Genomic DNA, 24,267 nt, shown 5'->3' with positions numbered 1-24,267 from the left:
AAAAGTGTTTATTTACGTCATAAATTTTTATTTTGGCGTGGTGTTCTATGTTTTTTTAGAGACTTGTCATTTGTTATTGTTGAGTCGAAGTTTGAGGGGGAAAACACGAGAAATAAAGGACTAAGTAAAACGTTCTCGTTAGGCGAAATTTGATGCCAAGAACGTAGGGATGGGTGGGTGAGTGAACTTCATGTGAGAGTTGTATTTTTGGGTGAAATTTGAGTCGCTAAGGTTGATGTTTGAGCTACTAAAAAATTCCATTCCATACCTTTGACCTTACCTTGAACATTACAAGCCTTTTAAGACCTCATTGACGAGCTACAAATGATGTGTGCACATTAGTAGAGAGCAAGAGAGAAGAGGGGGCATATGGTTGTGTCAAATTGAAACAAATTCCTATTCATTGTCGATTTTGTGTTCTCCTGATGGCGATTGGAAAGACTATGACACCCGGATTCCGAAAGTTCACGAGATGGTAAGCATTGTAAAACAGGTCTAAGGTAACATGAGCTCACAAAATTGCTTTTACATTTGGTAGTCGGTTTAAAACTTGAAAAGGTGGATTTTCATGTCTACATAAATCCATAAATTTGAGTTGAGGCATTGACAAGTTGTTTGATGCATTTTTTGAGCATTAGAATACTATCCACATATTTTCATCTTTCTTTCTTTTTGATTTGTGTGTGTCTCATTTTCTTTTGTTACTTGAGGACAAGCCACGGTTTATGTTTGGGGGATTTGATAGATGCGTTAATCACGCGTAAAACTCCTGTCTCCCGAGCCTAAAACCAACGAGTCCTCAAGGATTTTAATTATTTCTAGAGTTTTTTGATGGATTTTCATGTCTATGTGGGTTTTACTAGTGTTCGGGGTCTCGACATGGAAAAATAAGCTAATCGGAGTCAAAATGGAGCGAAAACGAAGAAAAGAAGCGAAGGAACCAATTTTTCCAACTCCGCGTGCCGCGGGTCCATTGCGCGCGCCGCGCGGAGTAGGAAATTTGCATCAAAAGATACAGAGTCTTATGCACAAACTGGGCGGAAGCGAAAAAATAGGACCGTGCGGTGCGCGGTCTTCGTGACAGACTTCGTTATCTTCAATTTTTTTTGTGATTTTCAGCCATTGGATGTGATTGGAAGGTCTAGATTGCTCCGAAAACAAGTCCATTCAACCTTAAAAAGACCAATGCTTTAAGAAGAAGTCATGCAATGAGGGAGATTTGTGGAATCTATCAAGAACATATTTTCATTCTTAGATTTTTCTTTATTTTTTCCTAAAATTTCCAGACTTTGTTCATACTTTGTGGCTCAAATTTGAAGAGGACGAGAGAGTTGCAGAGTGCTACCATTGCTACAATATTAATCAAGTGCTCTATTCTCTAACTCTTATTTTTTTTTTATTTAAGTTTTCCATATGTTTATGATGTCTTTTGATTTGTTGTTCTTGTGTTCATCTTTGAGTGTTTTTATTGTCATAGTCATCAATATGAACTAATCTCATGTAGGGCTATGGTGTAGCGGGTTCATTACGATGTAGGATTCATGATATTAGAATTGCTAAGTTGTTGAGTTTCTCATCCATTTTACTAAATCCAAAACTTTGCTTAATGCTTGTATGAATGTCATGAACTCATGCTTGGTTTATGTTCAACTCTAATGCTTAAGAAAGATTAGGTTGTTGTGCTTTTGTTTTGGGGTTACTAGAATACATTCCTAGGCTAGATATAGCTGTTAATGCCTGAAAATGTATCAACACGAAAACCGGTCCACGGTTCGGTCTAGGGCCGGACCCTATGACCGCGCGGTGGTCGAACGGGGAAGTTGTCCCAACACTTGTACCTCCGCCGTGCCGGAAAGAGATTTCCGACGACTCGTCACCTGAGAAAAGGGGAAAAGAGTGAGCTAAAGGACCGCAGAGGGGTTTCCTCCGGCGGGCACTCCGACGCTCAACATTAGTCTAGGTGTCGTGCTTCAAAGTTCTAGAGAGAGAAGCTCTGATGAGAGAGAAGCAGAGGTTTTGTAAGTGTGAGCAAAAACCCTCATCCAAATGAGGAATCTGAAGGTATTTATAGGAGTGTGATGAGTCGGGGTAGGATGGTCTTTTCATTTTTCCCTTGATTTTTGTAGGGGCTGACCATGCACAATGCTTGAACCTTCCTTGCCCTCGGCGGGGCTGGGATTTTTCCTTCCTGGCCCTTGGCAGGGCTGTGATTTTTCCTTCCTGGCCCTTGGCAGGGCTGGGACCTTTCTTTCCTGGCCCTAGGCAGGGCTGGGATTGCCTTCACAATTTTTGGGTTGGACTTCCTCCTGGAGGTCGAACCTGGCCTGGAGGTCGAGCTCGCCTGGGGATCGAGATCGCCTGGAGGTCGAGCTCGCCTGGAGGTCGAGCCTGGCCTGGAGGTTGACGTTGGCTGGAGGTCGACCCTGCCTGGAGGTCGAGCTCGCCTGGGGGGTCGATCTCAGGTCGAGCCTGGCCTGGAGGTCGAGCCTAGCCTGGAGGGCGAGCCTGGCTGGAGGTCGAGCCTGGCTTGGAGATCGAGCCTGCCTGGAGGTCGAGCTCGCCTGGAGGTTGAGCCTGCCTGGGGGTTGAGCCTGGCCTAGATGGCGAGCCTGGCTGGAGGTCGAGCCTGGCCTGGAGATCGAGCCTGCCTGGAGGTCGAGCTCGCCTGGAGGTCGAGCCTGCCTGGAGGTCGAGCTCGCCTGGAGGTCGAGCCTGGCTGGAGATCGAGCCTGGCCTGGAGGTCGAGCCTGGCTGGAGGTCGAGCTCGCCTGGAGGTCGAGCCTGGCTGGAGGTCGAGCCTGGCCTGGATGTCGAGCCTGCCTGGAGGTCGAACCTGGCCTGGAGGTTGAGCCTGCCTGGAGGTCGAGCTCGCCTGGGGGTCGAGCTCGGTTGGAGGTCGAGCCTGCCTGGAGGTCGAGCTCGCCTGGAGGTCGAGCCTGGCTAGAGGTCGACCCTGGCCTGGATGTCGAGCCTGCCTGGAGGTCGAGCATGGCCTGGAGGTCGAGCCTGCCTGGAGGTCGAGCCTGGCCTGGAGGTCGAGCCTGGACGCCAGGATGAGAGGTCCCCTCAGGGGTGAGCTCGACTTGTCTTAATCCCGGGCTCTACTCTTTGGGCCGGGGTTGCCATGCATCCTCGCTTGAGTTGGGCCTTGACATTTTTTAATATGGGAAAAATCTCACATAACATTAACCCCCCAGTTTTTTGGAGGACTTTGTCGTTCAAGAATCTTCGTGTCTTTGGGGTGGATCGTTGCCTCTCTGGACGTTTCCCCTACCGTCTTTGGTTTCCTAGCTTGAGTATGTTGACGGTGAGCGCTCTCCACATGCCTTCGCATGTTGTTGGGTTGGACGCACTTGACGTCTCAGACCCGCGTGAGTGCCCCGGAGGGCGCCTCGCCGCCTTCCTCGCTGTTGGGTTGGACGCACTTGACGTCTCAGACCCGCGTGAGTGCCCCGGAGGGCGCCTCGCCGCCTTCCTCGCTGTTGGGTTGGACGCACTTGACGTCTCTGGCCCGCGTGAGTGCCCCGAAGGGCGCCTCGCCGCCTTCCTCGCTGTTGGGTTGGACGCACCTGACGTCTCTGACCCGCGTGAGTGCCCCGGAGGGCGGCTCGCTGCCTTTCTCTAGTCCCTGTTCATCATCAACCCCCCAGTTTCTTGTGGAATCTTGCCGTGCGAGAAATTTAATTGCTCTGATGGAGTATGGAATGTGCTCGTCTAGACCGCACGGGGTCTAACTTTGAGTTTTTCGTTGATTTCGGAGCCATAGGGGCTATTAGCGACTTGATCCCGGGAATCAGGCGACCCTAATCCACGGGGGTCAGGATTTTCGGAGCCATGGAGGCCTTAAGCAACTCGATCACGGGGATCGAACGACCCTAAACCACGGGGGTCGGGATTTTTGGAGCCACGGGGGCCTTAAGCGACTGGATCACGGGGATCGAGCGACCCTAAACCACGGAGGTCGGGATTTTTGGAGCCACGGGGGCCTTAAGCGACTCGATCACGGGGATCGAACGACCCTAAACCGCGGGGGTCGGGATTTTCGGAGCCACGGAGGCCTTAAGCGACTCGATCACGGGGATCGAGCGACCCTAAACCACGGGGGTCGGGATTTTTGGAGCCACAGGGGCTAAGTTCATGTTAGAGGCAACAAAATGGATCATTTTATCATTGATATAAGTATTTCCACTGGGTGGATTACAAAAGGTTTCCCTTCGCGGGGATTACATGTGATGAGACACAAAAAGATGGTGATAAAAACGTAGATTAAGTGGAGTCCGATCGTTTATGCGGGTCTTGCTCTTGCCTGGGCGGCTTCTAACTTTTAGGTGACAACGTTGAGAGGAGCTCTTGCCCTTTGAGCTTCGTTCTCGTTGTTCCCCTTGTCGACTGCTTTGCCGTGTCGGCTTGTCGAGGCTTCAGAGTTGTTGACTATTTTAAGAACGAACTCTTTTAGTTCTCCTCCTCGGATTAAGGACTCGATTTGTCTCTTCAAATCGATGCATCCAGAGGTCACATGTCGGTAACACTGGTGAAACTCGCAGTACTTGGACCGGTCTCGTTTAGCGGGATCGCTTTTTAGAGGCGCGGGGTCGGTAAACTTGTCGCGAGCTAACGCGAGGATCCTCTCAGGCGGGGCGTTCAGCGGAGTGAAATTCGAGTGGTCTCGAAATTTTTCCACCAACAGACTCTTTGATTTAGCATGAGGTCGTCCGAAATTGTCGGCACGCACCTTTTTCATTTTCCAATCGTCGGACTCTTCGTCCTCCCTTCGGCGATTTCCTCGGTCGCTTGTCCTTCGGATCTGGACAAACTCTTCTAGAGTGATGTATTTCCTGGCTCGGGCCGTGAGCTCGGTCATTGTCTTTGGCTCTTTCTTGATCAAGGAATTGAGGAAGTCGCCAAGTAGGAGTCCGTCGAGAATCGCCGAAATGGCGTCGCCATCTTCGAACTTGTCAACTCTGTTTGACTCGTCAGTGAAACGTGACAAGTATTCGCGCAGAGATTCGCTTCTCCTCTGCCTGACTGTCCGGAGGTGGCTCTTCCCCAGCTTTCTCTCTCTAGAGCCGCTGAAGCGGGCAAGAAAGTTTTGTTGCAGCTCCTCGAAAGATCGAATGGTTCCGGGCCTTAGCTTGAGGAACCATTGGTAGGCAGGGCCGCTCAAAGTGAGGCAAAAAGCCTGACACATGATCGCCATTGAGTGTCTCCCCACTTTCATCCACATCTGGTACTACTGTATGTGACAAAGTGGGTCAGCCTTTCCATCGTAAGCAGGGATGCGTGGTAGAAGGAAGTCGTGCTTAAAATCCTCTGCGAGGATATTCGTGGTGAATGGAGACGCAGCGTCTTCCATCATGTTACGGACGTCTGGCGTCAATGTTTGGGTTGCTCTGATGCCTTGCACTTCGTCCCTCAACTTTTGGAAGAGTGTCATCACGTCCGTATTGTTAGTGGGGGTTACCGCGGGGGCAAGTCTCGTCATGCGTCCTCTCTCGTTAGACGCCTGGTCGAGAGGCGCAATGTGTGGTGGAGTTGGATCGGTCGGGATCGGTCCCGTTGCCGCTCGGGGGTTCGCCCGGATGGGGATTCCGTGGAATCTCCCATCGAGCGTTTAGCTGTTGCCTTTGGTCTTGGCCATGGTGGGTCCCGGGTCTCGGGTTATGGATGCGTCTTGGTGGCGCGAACCTTCGAGTATCGCCGCTATCCGCCATGTCCTCTTCGTGGCCTCGGCGATCGAAGGTGGACGGACGCGACCGATCCGTTCTAGCCTCGACGAAGGAGCGAGAGCTTTGTGAGGCGGCCGGGTGGTTTCGTGGCCTTGGCTCGACCATCGCTCGGCTAGCCTGACGGCGTCGGTGATGGTCATGAACTCCTCGTGCTCCTTCGAGGTGGTTGTGGCCGATGTCCTGAATGCTCGGATCGGGGACGTCATCGCTTTCTCCTTGAAGGGGTTTGGGTGCTTCGCCTTCGGGGTTGTCGTCGGGGATTTGCTCCGAGTCTTCAATTTTCGGTCCCAACGGGATATACTCTGGTATGTCTTGCTCGTCGAAGACGCGTTGATGAGGGTGTCTTGGCCTCTGAGTCTCGCGACAACGCCGGCGAGACGAAAGATACTCATCTCGATTCGCTCCATTCTTGCGTCTCGGTCGCCTTGAACGAGTGCGGGGAGAGATTCCTCTCGGGGGGCATCATTCTCTTGGGCTTGGCAGGCTCGGGCCCGAGTGTTGAATGCGATACTTCCCGCCGGAGGGGCGCCGCCCTCGGAGATAGCTAGGTGGCTAGCCATTTGTTGTACGTGAGTTTTGTGGTCTTCCGTGGAGGAAGTGAGTTTGCCGGTGGAGAGCTCATGGTTGTTCTCGAGATCCCCTCCTTCTAGCGCCAAAATGTTAATGCCTGAAAATGGATCAACACGAAAACCGGTCCGTGGTTCGGTCTAAGGCCGGACCCTATGACCGCGCGGTGGTCGAACGGGGAAGTTGTCCCAACACCTGTACCTCCGCCGTGCCGGAAAGAGATTTCCGATGACTCGTCACCTGAGAAAAGGGGAAAAGAGTGAGCTAAAGGACCGCGGAGGGGTTTCCTCCGGCGGGCACTCCGACGCTCAACATTAGTCTAGGTGTCGTGCTTCAAAGTTCTAGAGAGAGAAGCTCTGATGAGAGAGAAGCAGAGGTTTTGTAAGTGTGAGAAAAAACCTAACTCACACAACTACAATGCCATCATTGTTGTCAATGGTGCCCACAAGAAGAGTAGTAGTGTCTATTTGTGTACATTTGATGTAATATAGTCTCATGAAGACTCTTGCTTGTAATTGCTTATTCATTAATAAAAAGTTGAAACGTTCATTCAATCTTCCTTGTCTGAAGCTTTATGATAAAACATTAGTCTTTAGTCCATAAACAAACTAAACAACTTACGAAGAGACAAATGTAGATTTGCATGAACAAACTCTTCGTAGTTTGCTTAAAACGATATATTCGCAATCTAAGGGTCAAAGGACTATTGACCTCAGTATGATTGTTAGAAGAATCTATGATGTCTGGTTATGAGGCATTGAGAGTTGGAGACTCTATAGTTCTTCTAGGTATCTTCCGAAGGCACTGAATTGACCAGTGCACTTCTAGAGACAAGATAAGAACAAACCATTTAACCTCTTATGTCTCGAAGTCACTACGTATGAATTGCATCATGCTTACCTTAATCATGAAATGAGACATGCCATTTCACAGCTTAGTATTCTCATTTGAGAAAGTCAGAGTTCGGACTCACTATGTGATTCCGAACAGGGCCTATTGGTGAAATACTAAGTTGTGAGAATGTCATGAGTAACTTTGTGAATTTCGCATAGATATGGAATTCATGTACAAGATTGCTGAAATGCAATGTATGTCACCTCATGCTTTGTTCCTTGGAGTGTGAATAAATGAACTGGCCAGTGTCCAAATTGAGTCCTGACTCTTTTGGATGAAACAATGTGACTTGTTAGCTCCTCGTCAATACATTGTTTCTAACTTATTCACAAGCGACAAAGGAGTTGAGGAAATAACAACTAGAAGGGTAAAATGGTAATTTAGTAAATCCCGACTAGCTGATGACATTCATGAAGGGTAAACATAGATAATATTCAGTGGATCCGCTCATCATAACTAGGTTGAATTCTTGAGTAGAAAATAAATTCATTTGAACCGAGAGATTTTCAGTGTCAACTCTTTAGTGGAGTCAGTTGGCATTAAGCTAAACTTGGAAAAGGTTTGTGAACTTTTGAGTCCAAGTGTTTAGCTCAAGCTTTGTTCATTTGGGTCCATGAGGTCACTGTCACGAATCACATCGAGTAGGAATAGTTAAACTGGAAGCTAAGTCAAAACAAGAACGAAAATTGTCAAAAAAGTATTTATGTCTTTTGAGACATAGGATGAAATGAATGTCAATAAATTTTTTGAAAAGTTCATTTGATGACTTAATGTCACTCGGCCATAATAAGATTAATTGGGCCTTGTGGATTATTTTCATTTCATAAGAATTTTATTGAAAATTCTTAATGGGCCTTTCTCATGTTGTTATGAACAAATGAAGAAGCTTCTAGAAGCTCCTTCTAGATGTGAAATGGGCGCCCAAATACCCAAGAGAAAGAGAGATTATTTTGTGCATAAATGTATCAAGATACTTGCCAAAAGAAAAAGAGGAAACAAATTTCCTCTATGAGGAAACAAGGAGAGTCGGCCAAGGCAACCAAGAAGGGAAACAAAAGAGGAAACTAATCCCTTGTGGATTGAATGAGGTGGGCGCCTATGTTGATAGGAATGGGTAATAAAAGATTGCTCATAAAGGCTTGGAAAATAAGAGGAAACTACTTCTTTCCAAGGCCAACCCTTCTCCTATAAATAGAACCCTCATTCCCTTCATTTTATTCATTCCACACAAGTTAGAGATTGAGAGACTCTCTCTCTAGACATTGTGGCCGAACTCCCCTCTCTCTCTCTAGTTTATTTTCGATTTTGTTTTGGCACCTAGGTCCTCATTTGACCTAGAGTTTAGCTCTGCGACTTCAAGACTCGTTCTTAAGTCGTAGTGTTTAAAAGTGCCCACTCACTAATTCCTTTTCTCTCGAGTGATTTAGTGATAGAAACTTTCGTGGTTGCTCGAGGTGCCGAGGAAAGAAAGAGGGACGTGCTGCGAGGGGAGACGAGCGTTGCAACTTTCTAAGAGCTTCTCAAAGATCAAGCTTCAAGAAAGGTTAGTAAACTTCGTAGCTCATAATAGTTTTTAATTACGTGTACTTGCTCTTTGTCTAGGTTAGTAAAAACTGGTTTTACTTGTAAAAGAAAATTTTTAAAATTCCGCCGCTTACCGAAGCGTTAATTATTTTCTTAAACCCTAGATCGATTCCAACAATCATGACCATCACATAAAGTTTTTGAAATCGGTGTCTCCCTAAAGTCCATCATGACAGACCGCTCAACAGCTCGAGGTAGGACACATGGACGTTGAGGACGACTACCTTAACGATAAAAAGGCTAGTGGTATGTTTTTTCGAACAAAAATCAAGTTCGAGCCAAAGGGCCAAAACCCACAAAAGAAGAAGTGAAAAGGAGAAAGCCCCTCCGAAGATGACTGCTTGTGTCTTTCACACTTGCTTCGTCATTTGCGCACCATCTTGCGCAAGAAATGCTCGAAAGACGCATGACACTAAACAAAAACTTCAAACACGGATTCAAGAAGTGCGTAAAAAAGATTGACGCATCGCAATGAATCTTATGAAGTTTAAAAAATAAGGGCCATCAAAACGAACAACCAATGTCGAGAACGACGCTTCTAGCACAGACCCCTTAGGCATTCAAGTGCTTATGACAAGAGAAGGCCGAGATTGACTGTATTGACATTAAAACAAGAGTGAGAGACTAAATCTTGGTGCTTAATAAGACCAAAAGTTCTAGAGTAATAAAATCTTATGGAAGATGTCGAAATTCTACCATCCAGAGACCATCAAGTACCAACATATAATAAAGGTTCCCTCACGAACCCAGAAGTTAAAGATAACTCTATCAAAAGAAAAAGTCAAAGACTACACAGGAAAGTAGCCCAATTCATAAATAGGACCGAGAGACTAAATCTTGGTGCTTAATAAGACCTAAAGCTCATAGGGTGACAAGATACAGAGGCGAAAAATTCCACCATGCAAGCGGCATGCGATAAGACGTCCAAGCAACACATGCAAAAGACGCCACAAACGGCGCACCTAAGCCGTCCAAGAAAGGCATCTAAATTCATCCAATAGACGCATAAAATTTGTCTCTAACGATGCACAAAAGCCATCCCAAATGGCGCGTTCAAGCTGCCATACAAGGCGCACCCTAAGCCGTCCCTAACGACCCACTAAAGCCACACATGATGCGCACCTAAAATCCACCCATGAGGCAAACCTTAGATGCTATACACGGAGCATTAAAGCCTCCAATAAGGCGCACCAAATACGTCTCTCGAGATACACCAAAGTCGTTTAACACGATGCAACAAAAGACGTCCCAGGAGGCGAACCTAAAAGCCGCCCATGCGGCACACCAAAGACGTCCCTCTAAACGCACCAAAGTTGTTCAAGAGATGCATTAAAGTCGTCTCATGCGACACAACAAAAGACGTCCCTTGAGACGCATCGAAAGTCATCCAAGAGATGCACTGAAGTTGTCTAAGATACACATTAAAGTCGTCATGTGAGACACATACACATGACATCCCTCAAGAAGCACCTAAAGATATCTCTCGAGACATACTTAAAGACGTCCCACGAGACGCATTAAAAGATGTCATGCGTCATCAAAGAGATGTACTAAAGAAATCCTTTGAGATGCACAAAAAGACATCCCTCGAGAGACACAAAAAGACGTACCCAACGCACCCTACGATATACGCCAAAGCCATCAAGAGACACATCAATGAAGTCCACTTTGACTCACCTAAGGTACCCCACGAACTGCGCCAAAGTCGTCCCCAAGAAATAATTAAATACGTCTCTCATGGTGCACCATAAGGCCGCTTGTAAAGCACAAAAAGTCATCTACACGACGCAACTAAGCTGCTAGAAGCACAAAGGGGCCATGTTTGCAAAGCGCAATAAAACCGCATGCGAGATGTATTGATTGCCAAAAACGCATCTAAACCAATAGATGCCGAGGCCTAAAGGGTATAGAGTCTCCGAGAGACTAAACCCCAAACACAACAACCTTAGGAATTGAAGGACGACATAGTCGAGATGCGCGCAACCTATGCAATACCTGATCATGACCATGAAGAAGATATGATCACTCGGCTCAAAAAGGCATGGTCAACATATGAAGACCACGCACCACTGACTCCAACAAAAAAAAATATATTTATAGCTCCATATATATAGTAAAAAAAAGCATCATTGACTCCCACGAGCACCAACAATCGACAAGAACCTTGCTCTCATAATGGTATCAAAGGTACTTGTCATAGGATCTCAAAACCTTCATACGAGAATCACGTCTACACAGTAATGCACGACGTTCTGACACTCAAGAATAAATTACAAAGAAGTTTTGAGACTAAGTCAAAGCACTAACATACAAGACCTGTCTCTCAAGGGGCCAATGTTTAGTACAGAGGTCCCGAAAAGAAATAGGTTCTCTATCAAGAAGACCGACATGCAAAGTTCTCCTAGCCGACATGCGCCTGGTCCAATGACAACTACTTCAAAAGTCATAGTTTAGTCACACAAGAAATAGGGGGTTAATGTTATAAGGAAAAAATTTGCACCTCAAAATAGAAAGACGGAAACAGTCAAATCGAGAAAGTGACAGACCACCAAGGGAATACCAACCCTCAACAGAGACTTAACTGCCAAAATTGGAACTGAGCGCGACTAGGTTAGCCAACGGCTGTCGGGGGTGCCCTGGCCTTCAACAAGGCCCTGCTTGCCATACGCAGGACCTTATCCAGTCCGAGCACTCGCGCGAGCCGAAACCTCCCCCAAAGGAACCCACGCGATCCCTAGCCAAGGTCTAGCTTGCCGCAGGCATGACCTCCACCAGGTGAGCCCACACGAGCCCTCGCCGAGGTCTCGATAGCCATGGGCGAGACCTTCCTCAGGCGAGCCCTCGCTGAGGTCGTGCCAGCCATGGGCGAGACCTTCCTCATGCGAGCCCACATGAGCAATCGCTAAGGTTCTCCCAAGCGAGCCCATGATAGCACTCACCGAGGCCATGCCTACCTTATGCGAGACCTCCACTGCCCGAATGCAACCCCTCATGGTCCACGTGCGAGACCTTGCCCAAAAAATTCTTGTAGCTTATCACCTAATTGCATTTATGAAGCCCAGCCTTCACCCCACCTTCTCGTCATCTATAAATAGAAGACCTCACCAGAAGGAGAAGGTAAGTTTTATTCAACTTGTAGACACTCTGCACATACACAAACTCTCTATTCCTCTTTCCAAATACTAATGTTTGGACATGAGATAGGACTCATCTACCTTGACATTACACCAATACTAATGTTAGTGCGTGTCAGGAGAAAACTCTCCGGGCCCCTTACTTATTGTTTGCTTCCTTGTCAAGGAACGAACCGACAAACTCACGACCCTCCAATGGTCGGCCATGCAAGGGAGAACAACACCTAGCCTATGTGCGACCTCAATGTCTGGCCCTAAGTCGAACGACGAACGGCTCTTCGATGTTAGTCCAGTTCCGAGCATTAACAAATCGCGGACGAGCAAGTTATACTCTCGACTCAAGCCAGTCAATTCTTCTACTTGAACGACCCTCGAAATCTTGATGATGGGGAGTGGAATTTCGTGAAGATTATAATCATCGATTTATGTGGGATTTTCCTGACATCGACGTCTCGTCTTCGACTGTAGTCCATTTTCAATACAGCAAACTGACTTCGATCGTCTGTCTCATCGTCACGAAAACTGTGAAGCAAATCCTGCGAGTGATGATAGTTAAGACGAAATAGCTGATTTCATAGCCGACGAAGAAGATAATTATAAAGTTATTGATCATTTTCTTGGAGATACTATTGATGATGATATTAAGATAGATCAGGCTGACTTTATAAATGATGATGATAATTGAGTAATGTTTTAATTTGTTTTAATGTATTTTTAACTAAATTTGAAATAGTCACACTTTCTAAATGTATTTTAAACATTGCAGTATGTCCATGAGCTTGGGTGGTGGAGACAGTGATCCGCCAGAGACATTTCTATCTGCAATACGGGGTGTACGACGGGTGCTGGTTCTCAGAGGCGATAAAAGAAAAGAAGGTCATCATGGTCTATTATCCGGATCCACGGCAGTTTTATCCACCTAAGAAAAGGGTGCAGGGCGAGAAGATCAAGAAGGGCGATAGGACTGGCATGTTTGCCAACAGTTTGGGGGGCACCACATTCCTTCGGAGACATCATCGTAGAATGATGTCATGCCGCAACAACAAGCAGCAATTAAGTCTGGTATTTACGTAAAGTTCAACTTTGTGTAAGAGGACATGGAAACTGAGGAGCTTCGTCCAACAACTTGCCATCGTACTCTCATCGAGAAGACAATCATCCGCGACGCGAAGAAGCGTCTCCGTGACAAAAAAGCTAAGTACAGCCGCCGATACAAGCTTGACTATGGCGGAGACCAAGATGTGCCTCTGGCTAACAAGCCGAAGGCGGTGACTGGCAATGAGTGGATTGTTGTGTTGGACAAGATGGACACCGAAGACTTCAAGGTAGCAATTATCATACATTTTATGTAAAATAATTTTGTTACAAGTCAGAAAATTGACTCAACGAAGGTTTGCTCTTGCATTTCTCGGATCTTATGCTCAATCGAACGCGTGTTTGATATAAAAAAGGTTTTATGAGTTCCTAGGTAGGTACGTCTGGAAAGCGTTATATACGACTTAACAGTATCCAATTGTACTTGCTTATGAACTTGTAAAGTCTTTTATCAAACACGTGTCAGATTGAACATATAGAATCCGATAAATTCAAGTAGAAACCTCCATTGGGTCAATTTTTTGACTTGTAACAATATTATTTTGCAGAAAAAGTCCAAACTGAACAAAATTAACAAATCAAAGAAGGCCACAGAAAGTCGATAAAGGACGATTTCATTCGCTGAGTATGGATGAATGTAAGGTTTATTAAAATATAATTTATTCAACTTCATTACCAAGTATACTAATTCTTTATCTAGATTCACAGAGGTTGCCTAGTGGTTTGATGTCCGGACCACTCAGTGCGTAGGAGAGACTCCATCAAACAACTAATGGGCAATGGACTATGCTTCCTGCTGAAGATCTCCATGTAAGTTTAATTTTGTTTACAATAACGCTTATTCATTTCAATTAGTGTAATTTATTTTGTAACTATTGTATGCTGGCCCGCATCATAGATCAACTAGCTGATATACGACGTCAAGCTCAGGAGGTAGGGCAATCCCCAAGCGAAGACGCTACAGAGGAGGCTGCGATGGCTCAAATGCTTGGCATGTGACATGACTAGGCTACAGGGGTAGGGCCATTGATCCCACGTTCGGATCTGCTAGAAGCCCAGACTCACGACTTCCAGGCCGGATCTTCATCAACATCTTGAGTCGCGACGCTCGCGAATTATGAAGAGATGTCAAAACTACAAAGAGCAGTGAAAGACCAAGCTGGCGTGTACGACGCCTTGTATAGGCATAGTGCCAAAGTGATCGACCCGAAGCTTTTGTGTCAAGAGTGAGCCAGATTGTGAGCTGTTATAGGTCACCGTCATCAAGCTCCCTGCGTACATCCAAGCGCATTCTTGAGCCGACGATCATCCAAGGATCATTCATCTTCATTGGCTCAAGCTAGTAGAGGACATCGTGGCTCTGACCCTGATGAACCCACCGCTGAGAGACAAAGATCACGCATAGGACCTCCCAACGTTGATCCTGGTTATTAAAACTATGTGTATTAAGACTTTTCATTATGTTATTCAAACGATTTTTATTTTGTCTAAACTTCTGATTAGACTTATTACTATATATTTTGTTATGACAACTTTTGATTTCATGTTTTTGAAAATTAAATTAAATGATATATGCTAATTTTAATTAGAATGAGAAATTATATTTAAATTAATAAATAATAAGCAGTGACATTAGAAGCGATAATCCGCTTCTAATGTCGCTTCCAAATACTTTTCGTAAAATGGCGAGAAGAGTATAGAAGTGACATTCTGCTTCTAATATCGCTTTTTAACTCTTCCCATCATTTCGTGGGAGCCATTTAAGGCGCCAAATTTTGGACTTATAAGTGACCTCGGAGGCGACAAGGTGCTTCTAAAAATGTCGCTTCTAATTTTAAAAGCGATTGACCTTTAGAAGCGGGCTTTTAGAAGTGACTTTGTCGCTTCTAAAGGCATTTTTTGTAATAGTGATAGGCGCACCGCACAGGTGATGGACGCGGAGCCCGCGAGGGATTTTTGGAGGTGCGTGTGGGAAGCCTTGAGCGTCGCACTGGTGCGGTGCGCTCAACATTGGCTGCGCGGCGCGGACGAGTGTGGGTTTCGACTTGGGCCCGCTTCGGACGAACTTTGGACTCCTTGGGCCCATGTTAAGCTTTTTTTGGTTCCGACCCATTAAAAATTTTGACGCGGAATTCTTTTTACGTCGCGAAAAATTTAGTGTTTTGAGTTTTTTTTTATAACATTCGACAACAGTTAGTACTACAATCATTCGCGAAACTGTTAGATCTAGGAAACTAATATTTTCAATAAAACTGAAAACATAATGTTTTCAAATCTATTCGTATATAAAAGAAAGACACGTAAGTTTAAGTGATCGAATGTCTTGAAAAATTTGTTGTATAAAATTTTTGAAATATCCAACTTGCTTTGTTTGATTTCGTTTATTAAGCCTGTTTTTAGCTTTTTTTTTTTTAAATTTCACCTTTTTAAAGTGTTAGGTAAAAATAGATTTTAGTAAAAATTAAAAAATTGTTTTACAAGATATAGAAGAAAATTAAAAAGCTAAATTTTCGTAGGTTTTAAAAATAAAACCATTTTTTTCAAAAAAAAATTTAAAACCTATTTTTTTAAAAGCAAAGTTACGCTAAACACAAACGTTATAAAAATATGACGCATTTTAAAAGGTAAATTTGAACCCATCCTAAAACAGTGGGGAATTGATTCAACCTATTTAAAAAATATTTACAAATTATTTCACCAGCTTTCGTCTACAATAATAATAAATAAATTAAAAGTAAGCTACAAAAAAAATGGAAAGAGTGAAGCCGGACCACCGGTGATGATCAGACGGCAAATGAAGGCCATTTTTGTGGAGAACATGATCAAAGCCGTTGATCAGCCTCGAATCGGACACGTGTCTATCTATGAGCGAACCGTCAGTTTTCTCGGCTTATGTTTTGATATACAAGCTCGAGAGTTGAATAACATACACATACACCTAAATTAAACCCTCAAATTGCTCTGTAGATTCAACAACCTCTCTTCTATCTCAGCACGGTAAAAATTCACAAACCAATTTTTATTTATCAAAAATTCGTTTGAAGAGCCGAATTGCTTGACAAAACTGTTGTTTGAATTTCTGTAGGTTGGATTCGGAAATGGCGAGCAACGAGGAAGTCGTTTCTATGGAGCTCCCAGCTCCTTCTGGTTGGAAGAAGAAGGTGCTTTTTAATTTTTTTTTCTCTATCGTTGTTTTGGCTTTGCTTGCAGAAATAGATTTTTGGGGGAAAAAGTCAATGTTCGTGATTTTCATGCTGTTTTCTTCAAATTGTTGTCTCAATGGTTTTGTTTTCGTTGGTGCAATTTATGAGGAATTCATGCTCGTTTACGGTTTTTTTTAATTGTTATTTTTTTTTAATCCAGTTGAATTATTTAGCTGAGGTTTGTTTGAAATTTGCCGTAATTGACTTCTTTAAACAGATAAAGTTGTTGAAATTACGGTTAATTATTTCCTTTGCTTTACCTGCTCGTCTGGTTTCAATCTGGCTTCCGCAGAAGAATTCACTCGATGGTGTTTTTCTTGGGTTATGTGATTCAAAGAGTCTTCTTAGGATTATCAAGAATCTGGTTTCTTCGCTCTCACTGTGACGAGACCAGTTTCAGATGCAGTGTCTAGAATTTGTTTGGAAGTTGAATAATCAAAGTCAATGTCCATGGTTTTATATTGCCATCTTCGAGGAGAGTTTGTGCTAGATGTGATTTACAAATGGTCATAGATTTGATTTTATAATCAGACTTGAGCAATATGTGTGTCTGTGTTTTTATTTTTATTTTTAATTTTTTTTTATCAATGAATTCATTAGAAATGGCTATTTTCGTAAGTGTGTAGCACAAAAAATGATCTTTTGTGCAAATGATTGGTAGTTCATGACTATGTTTGTGGAAATATATATTAGCGAGCTGAACTTCGACACTGAAATCAAACGCACAACACTGTTTCTGTACGAATTTTTTTCTTTTTCTTTTTTGCGATTAAGTGTAACTTGTTATTCATCTTGTCTTCATTGCCAGCTTTTGCCGAAGCAAAAGAGGAACGAGATCATCTTCACGGCTCCAACGGGGGAAGAAATCAGCAGCAGAAGACAGTTGGAGCAATACCTGAAGGCGAATCCCGGGGGTCCCACGGCCTCGGAGTTCGATTGGGGCACGGGAGAGACTCCGAGACGGTCTTCTAGGATCATCGGGAAGGCCAAAGCCGCTCCACAGAAAGAAACCGAGCCCGTGAAGAAACGGGCCAGAAAATCCTCGGCTCCCAAACAGGACGAGGAGGGACTGGAAGTCGACAAAGCTCGAGACGATGATGATGCAAAACCCGAAAAGGAAAACACCGATGCTGTGGCTGAGGGCAATAACGACATTGCGGAAGAGAAGAAAGTGAAAGAAGCTCGAGACGATGAAAAGACTCAAAAGGGTAACGGTGATGTTGTGGCTGAGGCCGAGGCCGAGGCCAAGGGCAATACCGACATTGCCAAAGAGAACAACCAGGTTGAGGGCGATGAAAAGCAGTCTAATTTATCCAATGATTCCGTGAACGGTAAGACGGAAGTGAAAGAAGCTCGAGATGGTGAAATGACCGAAAAGGGTAACGGTGATACTGTGGCGGAAGCCGAGGCTGAGGGCGATACCGACATTGCGAAAGAGAACGAAGTCAGGGGTGATCAAGAAAACCAGTCCCATTCAGCCAATGCCGTGACACAGAACGACGAACTCGTGACTTCGCGCGCCGAGGGTGAGAATAACGAGCAAAACTGGGACGGATCCGAAGAAGGAGAAGCGAAAGGGAAAGAAACGGGAGCGAGCAATGAACACAACGCCAGTTCTGGTGATGTGATCGGTATGAACGGCGACGATAAAGCGAATCCCTGATTCTGACCCGTTTATATTTCTGTACTTTGTGATAATGTTAGACATCTGACTGTTGATCGAGATATATATGTCTGTCCGTACAATCGTAGTCTTAGGCTTATTATGTAACAATCTTTCATCGGCCTAGCTGTTGTAACACTATGGTATGAAATAAGGGCGATTTAGAATAATGTGTAAGTTGATATAAGAACAAGACTTCCGTGGTGTTTGACCTTTTTAATCAAGACTCTTGTTATCTTATTCTGATCTGGCTTTGCTAAAAATTTCCTAGGAGAGTAACATAAAAATTTGCATTATTTTCTGGTGAAGAATGAATGTCATTGTGTATGAAAGCCGAAGTCTTTTGACCTCATAACATCATGGCTAATCAATAGTTAATACTATATAAACAGAGGTTTCACAATTTTGCTCATATGAATGAATTAATAATAAAAAAAATTGAAATCAACATTTGCCATTCTCTGCCATCACAAGATCAGAGGCCCTTAAGCTGCGATACGAATCCGGTTAAGTTCGACCATTTCTCGAATGCCGTTGCAGAAGCTACAAACGCGGTTTTAGATGACTCGATATCGCTTTTTGTTACTGCAAAGAGAAAAAAAAAATCAATTTAGCTTTTATAAGTGAATCACAATCGAACTTGAAGAAAGCAGTTTTCGACCTGAAGAGATCAACGAAGAAAGCGAAGAATTGAAAACTTCCACCTCGCTTTTCTCTTCCGGACCAAGGCTTAGCTGTTGAAAATTCGACAACACAAAAAGCAATTGAATAAGAAAGCCATGTCACATGTATTGCACAAATAGCAATACCTATATGATCGTTGACATGTCAGTGGTGATAAAAAGCCACAAAATTTAACCTTAGAGAAAGCCGAGTTTGCGTTCTTGACCCAATCCGAATCCGTGTTCCCGCCGAGAACCGAACTAGCGGACGAGAGATCGTTGCTCTCGATCGCTTGGCCGGCTTTGCTCAGCTTGTACACCACTTCTTGCAAATACCCTGTCACCAAAAAATAAAAAAAAAATATATCATAAATGCCATAGCATTATTATTGAATTCATGGGAAATCAAGGAGTGAGACCTTTTTCTTTGTTGGATGAGTTGACAATTCCTTGTCTCTCGATCCTCTTCTTTCTGTCTTGTTTGATCCTTTCCATGAGCTCGTCATCCTCGTCAGCCTCTAATATGGCGGCATTGGAGAAGGGAGTGACGCCATTGCTGGCCACCAAAGCCAAGCCTAGGCCGGTCAACAGGCTTCTCTTTGTGGCTTTGCAAATAGTCAACGCTGATCTATTGGCATTGTCTTTGTTGGGAATAACTAATGGAGAATGTGATGATGATGATGATGATGATGATGATGAGGAAGGAATTGAAGTGATTGCAGTCGAAAGAAAGGTGGTTGTTGCCATTTCAAAACTCTTCTCTTACTTTTTTTTTCTTTTTTTTTTTAATCTTATTATTTTGTTTTCATATTATTTGGTTGGAAAAAAAAATTAATAAAATAAATGAGAGGTTCAGAGTTCGGACATATTGGAAGCATGAAGATAAGGTTTGCAATCTAATCCATTCATTTGTTGTCGAGCTATACAATGAAGGAAAGCGTAAATATCAAAGAGTTACGCCATGATTTTCCATTCAACTTCAACAACATTTTATTATCTTGATTAATCTCATATTGTAATAAATACAAAGAAATTAACCGAACTTTCGTTTCCATCAAATTTTTATAGATTTATTTTTAATTTCATATATATTGGATCAATTCATTTAAATTAAATTACATTAGTAATAATCTGGATTTCAAATTTGTAGCTCACCCTGCTACTCCGCATCTTAACAGTTTAACAATTTTTTTATGGGTAACCTAGCAAATTAAATGTTGTATTATTAATATAGCCAATGTTTCAAAACTTTTAAAGAAATAACCATTGTGATGAAATTCCATTTTTTCCCTTCACTTAAATATACTTTCTTTTCTTCAAAATTTGAGATCAATGTTATACATTAAATTCAAATAATCAGTTTATTTTTTTTCCATATTTATAAGCAATCAGCTAGTAATTGATATATATATATATATATATATATATATATATATATATATATATATATATATATATATATCTCTTCATTTTCGGATCCGAAAGCGCGAAACTTCATTTGATCTATGAATAAAACTTATGAACTTTTCCCAAGAACGTAAACCATCAACAAAAAACCCAGGAAAAAAATATGAAAAATAAGACGAAGATGAATAATTAATAGATATTAACGATTATTACCAAATCTTTACGATTATTTACTAAAGAGAAACCCAAAAATTTTAGAACCCGATATAATATTAACAGATATTAACAATTATTAACTTAATGCGATCATAGGAAAAAAAAAACTAGAAAATCATATGAACCCAGAAAACAATCTTCTTTCGATTTTTTTTTTTTGGAGAAAAGCGCTCAGAGTTTAATTTTTGAATTGCAAATCAACGTATATTCAATATACGTAATTGTTAAAAAAAAATTGGAAACGATCAAATAATTAAGAACAATTAGAAAAGAATGATATAAAGCAATTGGTTATTAAACCGCTTTACGTAAAGGTGATACGTTTAAATTCACGCTGAAGGACACGATTGGAAGCTATTTATTACCACGTCACTCTTTTGGCTACATATTTATGAATTTTTAAATGTTGGCTATTTCGTAAAAGTATTGTTTGCGGTGTCCTAGTTCTCTACAAATTTCTATTTTTTTAAAGAAAATTATTTCGTTAAACGATAGCCTGTATGCCAAAAGAACTCTGCTTCATAAAAATGAAATGTAGGGATTTCATAGCCCATTGAGTATGAATAATCATATTCGACTTTTGCTCACTCTAACTAAACTCCCCACCATCGAAACAATTTCATAAACTTAAAATTAAAGCAAACAGAGGAAACAACTTCAAATCAGAACACGAAATGTAATTCTTCAAGCTCTCTATGGCGGTCTTGTTAACAAGTGACTTTCAAAACTCCCTTCTCGGATGGCGAGCATGGCTGAACTAATGGCACGAGCCAAAATTTACATGGGAGTGGAAGATTATCTGGAGAACCAAACGTTTTCTCTCATTGGAGACGTAGGAGATTATGTGACCCGAGAGAGGATGCGTTTTCTCTCATTGGCGACGTATGAGATTATCAGTGGAGAATTCCGGGCGCATTGGACGCGTAGGGGATTTTCCGCAGAAAATTGTGGACATGGTTGGTGCGTTGGATGTGTAGGCGATTTTCCACTGAAAATCGTGGACGTGTCTTGTGTGTTAGACCTGAGGGGATTTTCAGTGGAAAATCCTAGGAGCGGCTTGCGCTCTAGATCAAGCGCTCAATCAGAGGAAATTGAGCTCAGAAAGTCTCATGCAGCCTTTTAGAACTCTAAGAGTGTGTAATCTTTGAGAGAATGATGAGGCCTAGGAGGCCCTAGGGCCACACCTCATGGAGCGGGGAACAGGTCCCGGGCGTGCGCTCCTTGAAAATGAGCGCGCGCATGGGTTCAAGAAGCGCCGCGCAGGCACGCAGGCTGCCCGGCGCGGCGCGCGCTCTTTTTCAAGGAGTGCGCTTGTGCGCTCCGTTTGAAGGGCGCACCGAGCGCGTGATCCTTTCGGCGAACGCGTGACGGACACTCAATGCTCCATGTGGGAGCATGGTGTTAGACTTTTTTGGCCGTTTGTGTAGGCCTTAGCTGTTGTGGGCCTCAGCGGTCTTCGGTGACCCGACCCATTGGGCTTTCGGTGTTCGGGATTTCGTGCAAGTCACGCGGAATGGGATAGACTCTACTTGAGGAATTAGGGTCAACATGAAGACTCGTCAATCGACTCGTGGACGCAGAATTCGACTCGAGGAGCAAACTCGACTCGAGGAGAAAGACTCTACTCGAGGAGTTGTAAGTTTCGACACGAGGACTTGTCAATCGACTTGTGGAAGAAGGTTGCCACTCTTCAGGACCTCTGGGCTGACATTCGATCCCTTGAGCGGCGTGTCTTCTCGATGTTTTGAGTTTTCTGAAAACAATCGACAACATAATCCATAGGTCGACTGACAAGTCCTCCTTTCAACTCACATACGAATCCATATATAGAATGACACGTCCTCATGTCGACTCCAAGTCAAGTTCACGAGTTGACTCTCGAGTCCTCGTGTCGACTGCCATACGAATCCACGATTCGACTGACAAGGCATCGTGTTGACTCCAAGTCAAGTCCATGAGTTGACTCTTGAGTCCTTGTGTCATCTCTCATACGAATCCACGAATCGATTGACTAGCCCTCGTGTCAACAACAAATCAAGTCCTCGAGTTGACTCAAATGTCCTTGAGTATACTCCAAGAAAGATTCCTCGAGTCAACCCTCAACTCTTCGAGTTAAATCTCAAGTCCATGAATTAACTCTCAACTCCTCGTGTCGACTCTAAGTCAGGTCCACAAGTTGACTCTTGTGTTCTCATGTCAACTCCAAGAATCTACGAGTCAACTGACAAATCTTCATGTCAACTGCAAGTCAAGTCCACAAGTTGACTCTCGAGTCCTCGTCTCGACTTCCATACAAATCCACGAGTCGACCAAAAAATTCTCGTGTCGATCGCAAGTCAAGACCTAGAGTCCATCCGACTTCCTTGAGTGTACTTAAAGAAAGATTCAGCAAGTCGACTCTCGAGTCCTCGAGTCGATTCTTAAGTCCACGAGTGGAGTCAAAGAGAGATTCCTCAATTTGACTCTTGAGTCCTCGAGTTGAGTCTTAAGTCCCTCACTTGACTCTCAAGTCCTAGTGTCGACTCCAAGTAAAGTACACGAGTTAACTCTCGTCTCCTCCTGTCGACTCCCATCCGAATCCACGAGTCGACTTACAAGTCTAAGTGTCGACCGCTAGTCAAGTCCTTGAGTCGACTCCGATGTCCTTGAGTAGACTCTAAGAAAGATTCCTCGATTCGACTCTCCACTCCTTGAGTCGAAATCTCAAGTTCACGGGTTGACTCTCAAGTACTCGTGTCGACTCTAAGTAAAGTCCACGAGTTGACCCTTGAGTCCTCATGTCGACTCACATAAGAATCCACGAGTCGATTGACAAGTCCTCGTTTCGACTCCAAGTCAAGTCCAGGAGTTGACTCTCGACTCCTCATACTGATTCACATACGAATCCATGAGTGGACTTACAACTCCTCGTGTGGACTACAACACAAGATCTCGAGTTGAATTTGATCTCTTCTATTGGACTCCAATAAAGATTCCTTGAGTCGAGTCTCAAGTCCACAAAATGACTCCCAAGTCCTCGTGTCGACTCCAATTCAAGTCCATAAGTTGACTCTCGAGTCCTCGTGTCGACTCATGATGAATGTGGACTTGAGTGAATGGTTTGAGAGGCATTTTTCTCTCAATTATGCTCACCAAGAGTGCAGGATCAAGCACGATCATAAGGCTCATGTGGCAGAGAGGACTGGTACTTTGATAGCAGGTGTTCAAGACACATGACAGGAGATGGATCATTTCTCAACAATGTGAAAAGTTGCTCGGAAGGTCATGTCATGTTTGGAGGAGGCTCTACAGGCACCGTGGTGGGTAAAGGAAAGCTAAATGTCTCCGGTCTACCAGTTTTGTATAACATCCTTCTTGTCGATGGCCTCAAAGCTAATTTGATAAGTATCAATCAGTTTTGTGATCAAGAGCTAACTGTCACCTTCACCAAAAATGACTATTCAGTCACTAGGGAAGATAAGTCCGTGTACATGAAGGGACTGAGATCTCCAGACAACTGCTACAGGTTGGTGGCTCTCACAAAAAGGTTGGCTTTCTTACCATCTCTCGCGTGTTGGAACTTCTTCACATGAACCTTATGGGTCCGATGCAAGTTGAAAGTCTTAGAGGGAGGCGGTATATTCTAGTGATTGTTGATGACTACTCCAGGTATACCTGGATAGAGTTGTTGAGAGAAAAGTTTGAAGCGTTTGAAGTTTTCCAAATCCTAAGTCTGCGGCTCCAAAGTGAGAAAGAGAACTCCTCTGGGAAGATTATGAAGATTCGAAATAACCATGGGAAAGAATTTGAGAACAACAAGTTTCTTGAGTTCTGCAACTCCCAAGGGATTATGCATGAGTTCTCTTCTCCCATTACTCCCCAACAGAATGGGATTGTCAAGAGGAAGAACATGACTATTCAAGAAATGGCTCGTGTCTCTTTCTTATCGCTTCTGGGCAGAGGCTGTTAACACAGCATGCCACATTCACAGTCATGTGTCCATTCGTCTTGGCATGTCCTGCACCAGCTATGAAATTTGGATGGGGAGGAAGCCTAATGTATAATATTTTCATATCTTTGGCAGTACATGCTTTATTCTAGCCAACAGAGAACCAAGGAAGAAACTGGATGCCAAGA

The 24,267-nt window shown here is 43.7% G+C and overlaps 3 protein-coding genes across 3 annotated transcripts; 1 reads left to right on the top strand and 2 right to left on the bottom strand.

Annotated features, from left to right (window-relative positions):
• Nucleotides 1–4,324: 4,324 nt before the first annotated feature.
• On the bottom strand, nucleotides 4,325–5,197 carry LOC149397947 (uncharacterized). Its single transcript, XM_089614401.1, has one exon. It carries the CDS (start codon nucleotides 5,195–5,197, stop codon nucleotides 4,325–4,327), a length of 873 nt encoding a protein of 290 aa, XP_089470527.1.
• A 10,565-nt stretch (nucleotides 5,198–15,762) lies between these two features.
• On the top strand, nucleotides 15,763–18,106 carry LOC149397946 (methyl-CpG-binding domain-containing protein 10-like). Its single transcript, XM_089615055.1, has 3 exons — nucleotides 15,763–15,997; nucleotides 16,086–16,161; nucleotides 17,012–18,106. The coding sequence occupies exons 2-3, from the start codon at nucleotides 16,099–16,101 to the stop codon at nucleotides 17,864–17,866; spliced, it is 918 nt and encodes a 305-aa protein (XP_089471181.1). The 5' UTR covers nucleotides 15,763–15,997; nucleotides 16,086–16,098; the 3' UTR covers nucleotides 17,867–18,106.
• A 117-nt stretch (nucleotides 18,107–18,223) lies between these two features.
• Nucleotides 18,224–19,348, bottom strand: LOC149397945 (chloroplast thylakoid lumen protein). Its single transcript, XM_089615057.1, has 4 exons — nucleotides 18,948–19,348; nucleotides 18,726–18,865; nucleotides 18,528–18,600; nucleotides 18,224–18,451 (listed from the first exon to the last, which is right to left on the bottom strand). Exons 1-4 carry the CDS (start codon nucleotides 19,273–19,275, stop codon nucleotides 18,342–18,344), a joined length of 651 nt encoding a protein of 216 aa, XP_089471183.1. The 5' UTR covers nucleotides 19,276–19,348; the 3' UTR covers nucleotides 18,224–18,341.
• Between the last annotated feature and the right edge of the window lie 4,919 nt (nucleotides 19,349–24,267).

This window comes from Urtica dioica, chromosome 5 (assembly GCF_054948205.1).
Source record: "Urtica dioica subsp. dioica isolate 48M chromosome 5, U.dioica_male_clone48M_v1_H2, whole genome shotgun sequence".
Taxonomy (NCBI): Eukaryota; Viridiplantae; Streptophyta; class Magnoliopsida; order Rosales; family Urticaceae; genus Urtica; species Urtica dioica.
The sequence above is the reverse complement of the archived record's forward strand: the minus strand, read 5'-3'. Positions and strand labels throughout refer to the sequence as shown.